Source organism: Glandiceps talaboti, chromosome 4 (genome assembly GCF_964340395.1).
Source record: "Glandiceps talaboti chromosome 4, keGlaTala1.1, whole genome shotgun sequence".
Classification (NCBI taxonomy): Eukaryota; Metazoa; Hemichordata; class Enteropneusta; family Spengelidae; genus Glandiceps; species Glandiceps talaboti.
The window spans coordinates 13,851,596-13,859,693 of NC_135552.1; the positions used below are offsets into that span (position 1 = coordinate 13,851,596).

Genomic DNA, 8,098 nt, shown 5'->3' on the forward strand with positions numbered 1-8,098 from the left:
ATGAGGCTTGTTTCCCCCAATGTGATATACCTTGACATCAAGTTATCACACTGTGCTATTAAACATTGATTCCTAATCATTGATAGCAGTTTATGTGTCAAAGATATTTAACAAAATAGCCAGTAAATACAATCAGTGTATTATTCCCTTCAAAATAAAGAGTTTATTGTTCTGTTGATACTCAGTACCTGCAGTAGCATTTTACCTCATGCTAGAGGGTCAAAATACAACAAGAAGGTTGACTTACATCTACAGTAATATTACATAATATGAATAGTGATTATGTATGGAGCAGAAGTTATGATGTCAGCCAAGAAATTAATTGATTGATTGCCATTTCTATAATGTGCTCTGGGAGTAAAATTCTATTTCAGGTAACATCAATTATTTTGTTTTCAAGAAAATCACAGGGTGGAACCTACTAGTACTACTCTTATATTGCAGTGTACAAGGCCGGGGAGAACCTTGACAACATACACTTGAAAAAAAAAGAAATTTACTGGAGTCTGTGTTCTTTTTTATTAAAAGAATTATGCACTTGTTGTATTTATTTTACATTCCTGATCTGAATATAACTTAAACAGATAAAAACATATGTGTATTTTTGTGTGTGGATGTAATAAATTATAATCAATGTTATAAAAATGTACAAGTTAGCGATATTTTACAGGTTAGCCTGGAGTTTGTGCTATCCTACTTATCAATTTACTTGAGAACTGTGGCCTAGTATTAAACCAATTTGGTTCTAAGAGGAAAAATACCGAGTTCCACTTTCACTTCATATACATGTAATTCATTGGGTATATGAAGTGAAAGTGGAACTCGATATTTTTAGACCCTAAGATACGTTGTGTTGTTAACCCTCACTGAGTTTTCAGATATGTTATCTCGTCACTGTAAAAGCCACAGGCTTCTTTGCAGCATCCATACAACTAATTCTGCTAGCGCTTGCTGAAGGAGTAAGTCGGAATTCGATTCAGACAATGTCCCTCTCCTTTAGTTCTATAAGCAAGACTACAATACAACGCACACCACAACAAAAATATGCTCTGATTTGCCAGAATAGTTATCTATCCAGCCATTGTCCTTATAAGGAAGTTATTGGGAAAAGAAACTGACTCAATCATCAAATTTCAAACTGCACAACTTCTTGGTCTTACATTTACAAGTAGACTCGAGTAGTAATCAGTAGAGGGTGACTCACAATGTCTACGATGATAAGACTGTACAACTTCAATTTTCTTGGTCTTACATTTACAAGTATAGACTTGAATAGCAATCAGTAGCGGGTGACTGCCCTTTACTGAAATACAAAATGTAAATAACTACAACTACTTCTAGTACAAGTAGAGGGTGACTCACAATGTCTATGATTAGTCAACAATCTAAGATGCTACGTGGTCTGTGATGTGGGCCAGGACAGAATATTCCTGCCTCTCTGATCCTGATAACGCTACAAAACTACCATTGATATTATTAATATCCATTTATTTATTTCTCTGTTCGCAACAAATTCCATTTCTACATGCTACCAAGCCTGATGTCATATATGTAATTCTATGGGCTGATTTGAATTGTAGCACTGACTATTTGCAAATTGTTTCTAACAACAAACAGTCATCCAATAATGAACAGTCTTTGAGCAAGATTGACATGTGATTAAACATTAGTGAGATTTTGACATATTAATGTGATGTGTCAAACACTTTTATGACATTTTGTTGCTTTTGGATTGAAAAATGGACATGTATGTCAGTAGCCTGAGGTACGCTGAGTAAGCAATACCCAGTCGACTACTATGACCATTGGTAAATATGCAGTTATGGTACAACGCACTTTCAAAAAGCACTTTTTACATGGCATTCACATCTACAGTGAGTGCTTGTCTAAAATAAATCACTGTAATGTATGATGTGAAACTAGTCAGACATTTACAGTGGTTATTAATATTATAGTGTATAAACATATGACGTGGGGTTAATGTTACACGACGCTGTCTTTTCAGTCTACATGTACATGTATATCACACTATCATACTAGGTTATTTACATGTGCTATAGCACAAACAAGCTATAAATAAATCTACTCAAAATATACCTATGACAACCCCAAAACACACACATGCGAATGCACACACATATACATATGCACACACATGCATGCACACGCACAAGCACATGCACACGCACATTTACTGTACACACATACATACACACATGCAAACACACACACAAACATGCATGCATGCACACACACACACATATACTGTACACACACAAAACAAACAAATATAATGGGTAATAAATTTACAAGATACTTAACGTTAAGAAACATGTCAGACTTCTGACAGTAACTTTGTGATTCGTATGATATATGGACCAACAGGAAGCCATTGTTTCTGTTTTCCTGTTTCACTATTTATACAACAATAGGGGACTCAGAATTTTTAATTTACCTGTTTGGCATTTTGCATTTTTTACTGGAAACACTGTGCCATTCACACAGACCCTAAACTCCTCTGCAACCTAGTTGAGTTAAAATCAACTGGGGGTCTGGGGGTCACCATAGTTGGTGGGGGAACATGAACAAATTTGCATTTTAGTGTTTGTTTCGCTGAAGGCATTCAAAGCAAATAATTAATAAATGGATGTGTCCGATAGGGGACACTGAAGGGTGTTTGTTATTGTGAACACTGAAGCATGTAATTCTATAAGAAATGTGCAATTGTGAGATCTACATGAAACTATGACAATATATGGTAAATTTCGACTAGCAATGAGAATTACAGACAGATAATAAAACTGGTTATTTGGAAGCTTTCTTTAGCCTGGAATCCATGGGAATGGGGGTTTTCAATTCGTTATTTCCCCGTCACAATAAAAATTCAAAATCCTCATTCGCCTGGATTCTACGTTAAGGTTAATTAAAATAAATTTTCTCAGCATAATAACTGTATTCAAGTAACTCCCTGCATTAATCTGTTATTTAAAGGAGACCAAATCACATCACATATGAAATTGAATTAAACACCATTTTCCTAAATAACATCAATAATCTATGATTTACACAGAAAGGTTATGGTTACCTAACTCACATCTATTCATACTAACATATACCAGCTGTGCTGTCTGCTGTCCTGTTCTACATAGCAAAATATGAGATGTCTCAAAATGAGTGAAAATTTTTAACATAATATGTACTTGTCATTTGACATTGACAGTTTAATATCCCCCCCCCCCCCAATATTTTTGTTCAGCCAAGGACAATATGAGTGCCATAAGGTGCATTGTTACTATGAGATTAAGAGTAATACATGTAACAAACCCCTATGTCTTGAGTATTTTTTTAGCTGAATAAAGAAAAATATTGGAAAATAATAGTTTTATTCATGTTTAAGCTTAATTTCTGTTGAAAATTTGATAAAGAATGGTGATATTGAATATCTTGATTTGTGTTATGATTGATGTGTAGGCATTGGCGTCATAACACACAACACCCAGTTATAAACCCATGTATAAATCCCATATTCTTTGTTTGGACACATTCAACTTGGCTTGTGTGTGTGGTTATAATGTTATGTTCAGCATTCAGGTCAACTTCAAGTCCATGTAAAAGATAATGGCTATGGCAGGATTAGGGATGACAACCTCCACATCACAGTCAACAAGTCAAGGTAAAATGCCAAGGTTACAGTATACACACCCTGTCTTTGGATAATACCACCATGAGAAATCCAGACACAAAACAAACAAAGCTGATTATTTCATGAACACATTTTCAACAGCCTTCCATCACTGTCCATGCACAACACCAATATTACACACACACACACACACACACACACACACACACACACACACACACTCTCTCTCTCTCTCTCTCTCTCTCTCTCTCTCTCTCTCTCTCTCTCTCTCTCTCTCTCTCTCTCTCTCTCTCTCTCTCTCTCTCTCTCTCTCTCTCTCTCCCCCCCCTTGTGGACAATTTAAGATTGAAATAATTCAGAAATTTGTGAACATCAAACACTATTTATTTGTTCATCTAATTTCAATATAATTTTTTTGAGATGTGGAAATCATCCGATGAACTGTTATATAGAAGGGAAGAAGGGAAGGGTAAGATCTGAAATATTGACTGGCATCACAGTCCTGTCCTGGTAGGAAAAGAAGAGAAGATCACAAAATAGCAACCTTAAAATATAATTTATGTAATCTGAGGAGTAAAGGGAGAGTATCATAAAGACACACTGAACACTTCTCAAGCTACATTGATCTGGTTGTATGAAATATATACATTTATATTATAAATACCCGTAAAAGTTATCTAAATATACCAGACTCTTGGGCAAACAGAAGTCTTAAATGTCACGGTGTCAAGTACTATGTTATATTGTAACATAAAAAACTGTCATGTTTGAATTCGTCAATCCAGGAAGTAAATGTGGGAAGTATGTTTGTTTTACACCATACACAGATTCAGATCTGATCTGTAAATCAAGGACTTCTTATTCTATGAGTATTACATCTGTAGGTTTATCTGTCTGTCTATATGTCTATCTGCCTCTGTCTGCCAAAAGTTAGACCTAAAAACGCCATTATAATTGTGATGAACTGTAACTACAAGACAGTGAATTCTAACATTACATTTATACGTAATACTATGTATTCTAACATGAGTCAAATCATGCAATCAAGACAGACTTCCTGCACACACCCAATGATATCAATAACCATCGGTAGAAAGAACTAACCATGCATGGTGTTTAGATCTCAGAGTTCATCTTAGTCAAGACTCTACAAGCTTGAATACATGATGTTGTAATCACACTGTCCTATACTACTACTACAGTTGAAGAAATGTACTGTAGTAACTATACAAGCCTTGATTATATGTTGTCCTGCTCTACAGACAGTATAGGAAATGAATTGTTCTATTGTAACGTAGCATGAATTCCAGTCTGTCCTGTTCTTTAGTACATCTGAAGAGGTTTGGTTTAAAAACCAAAGACCTAGTTACAATTTATATTGGCTACATTAGACCACTTTTAGAATATGCAGTTCAAGCTTGGCATGCTGGACTTACTTTACAACAGCACAATTTACTTGAATGTATACAGAAAAGAGCATGCAGAATAATCTTGGCCAACGACTACATTTCATACTAGCGAGCTCTACAGTCATGCAATATCATAGAGCTTAAAACAAAGGCGTGATATCATATTTTTGAAATTTGCTAAATCCTTAAAAATCTAAAGACTTTCACAACTGGCTTCCGAATGGAAAATGGATGAGATTTGCGTAATTCACATATGTTGTCAGTTCCAAGGATGTGTACTCAAAGGTACACTAAAAGTGCAATCCCATACATGATCAAATTATGGAATGAGGATCAGAGCAATGTATAAATTGGTTTTTAATTGGTTTTAAAATTACCACTGAGTCCTTTTGTAAAGTATTTTAAACTGTCTTGTGTTACACAATTCATTTCATAGTACACTTTCTGATGTTGTTGTCGCCAATTGTAAGTTTTATTAATATTTTAATTTATCAATTTTATTTCTGATTTCAAAATGATATGCAATTGTAATATTGTCGCAATTCAGCCAGTAGGCTGCTGTGCTATGTACAATATACATAAACCATGAATAAATAATAGGTCCTGTAGTTAGCATGGAATTCACACTATCAAAATTATTTATATATAAATAACTCCACTGACTGAATCCACTAAATTGAGAGTTCAAATACACCACAAAATTAGTTTACTCTCTATACACTTTTTAATACTGAAAACCTACGCACAACATTCTACAGAAGGTAAATGTGTGCAAGATTTCAATTTTGCCTACATTTCAAAATAAAGTAAATATAGCCTTTCCTTTTACTCTAGTCTATGTCACTCTATTTTCTTTGTTAAGTTATTGAACTACTACACATAGGAATTCGTTTGTTTACATATTTGGGGTTGCTAAGATATGTGAACTTTTGTTTTCATTTGAAATGGTGCATATGGAAGCTTTTACTTTTCAAGTGTGTTTTGACAAGCATTAAAATATTTGATTATTCAGTTCTTGGTGGGAATAGAAATGAAGACAAAGCTATTTTGTAAATTAGCATAATTTAGCCTTTTCAGCTCCTTAAATATACATGTTATTTGATTAATTATTCATGAAAATCAAAACATTTATGTCTGGATGTATGTATGTATGTATGTATGTATGTATGTATGTATGTATGTATGTATGTATGTATGTATGTATGTATGTATGTATGTATGTATGTATGTATGTATGCGTTTATGTATTGTGCCTGTAACTGCTGTATTTATGTGTAAATGCAGGAGTACAGTGGCTTTTTTTGTTTTGAAGGTTAGTACTAGTAGGTAAAAGCTACCTGAGTTCCTCGAGTATTACACAAGGTATGATAATGACAATTCATGTAAATTCTACCAGGTTTAAACTGTGCTGCAGTTTCAGATCTGGGATTCCCACATCTTACCAAACACAGTGATATATCTATATGTATGCACACATGTGAGTTTACGTCAGTATTTGTGTAGGTTTGTGTACAGTTGTAGTAACAGAAAATGTTAGACAAAAGGTCTTACATAATATATGTATATTGATTTACTTAAAAGTTTTAGCAGATGATGTATTATGCAACAATATTTAATAACCGCTAAGACCAAATATAATGCTCTGTGGCAATGAATAGAATGTTTGAGAAATCAATTTCTTCCGTATCTGCAGTATATTGGTATTGATCTTGTTACAACATTTTCACAAATTGTACTGTACAGTGTACGTTTTGCTCTGCTGTCGTATCAAAGCACATCCAAGCAGTTACTCGCTACTAAATATGCACAGATAATATTGACTTTCGGTGGTGTTAAACTAACAAATGTTATTACATAATGCTAGGATTCTATGGCAAAACTATGTCTTCCTTCACGTGGTTATTTAAAGACTTTCATAAACGAGACGATAATTTTAAAAAAAAATTATATCGACGCCCCCGAGTTCCCAACGCGGGACGAAACGAGATTGTGTTTCATAGACGATCGATTGTGGACGACGCTGGGCACCCTATAATATCTCGTCACATGTTCCTATACATTATATTTTGACAAATAATTGGGTAGTTTATTTATAAAAGTTAATAAATTGGCTCTTATAATGTCTTGGTCATATAAAAGCGTTATAAAATACGTTACGATGCCATTATGTCAAAAAAATACATGCTTTTTTTAGCGTTGAAGAACTGAGACACACGGTGACATCTCAACTTTGCATGTCACACCCTTACCTCATTTACACATTACATCATTTGGGGGCCTAAACGATAAATTAAAATAGAATAACCTACCTCATAGACCTCGTTGATTTCTTTTGAGACATCTTCTCGCCGCAAAATTGGTGAATTCAACAGTAATTTAACCGAATTACAGTTACAGCTCACCAATTTTCCGGTTATGGCTTCAGGGGTTACTGCGCAGACGCAGTACTGGTGTCATGTGGCTGTGACGTAATTTCAAGGAAACCCCGGGAATCCCCCACAAGCGATTTGCTTGTCAAGACAAGAAGAAAGTGAAGGTTACACAAATACACTATGGCCATAAAATTCAAACATATGATCATTTCGTGTCTACATTTTGCTCATCGAAAAATATTCACCAAAAGTTTGTGATAAGTTTGATAATTATTTTGATCACTATCATGTCTGATTTTTGGGGGCATCATACAATTATTATATTTCATCCATCATAGTTTTTTGACTTGTTGTTTTGATATTGAATTTTTAACTATAAAGTACATAAAATATTTCATGTGATAGGTCTACTTGTGTAAATCATGGATGTATTAGGGGAGATGTTTAAATATAGGAATTAAATAAAACAGCATAAACATAGACATTGACGAATAAAATCCGTCTCCATTTTGTACGACATGGCTTATGGCATTATCAAAATAGACGTATGTATTGCATCATGGATGTAAGTGAGAAATCCATGACTGCTAGTACTTTTATTTTACGCAGTAAATCGATTACTTTAAACCAAGTTGTAATGTCTACTAATTGTGTCTCAAGGGATACTCATGTTT

General features: G+C 34.2%; 1 protein-coding gene across 2 annotated transcripts in view; it reads right to left on the reverse strand.

Moving 5' to 3' along the window:
* The window catches only part of LOC144433941 (dnaJ homolog subfamily C member 5-like), a 28,067-nt gene extending 20,570 nt beyond the window's left edge, over window positions 1-7,497 (reverse strand). For both annotated transcript variants that reach the window (XM_078122352.1, XM_078122351.1), the window contains exon 1: window positions 7,362-7,497. In XM_078122352.1, the coding sequence (XP_077978478.1) occupies window positions 7,362-7,393 (32 nt within the window). In that variant the 5' untranslated portion in view covers window positions 7,394-7,497. The remainder of the gene's footprint in view (window positions 1-7,361) is intronic.
* Window positions 7,498-8,098: the final 601 nt, after the last annotated feature.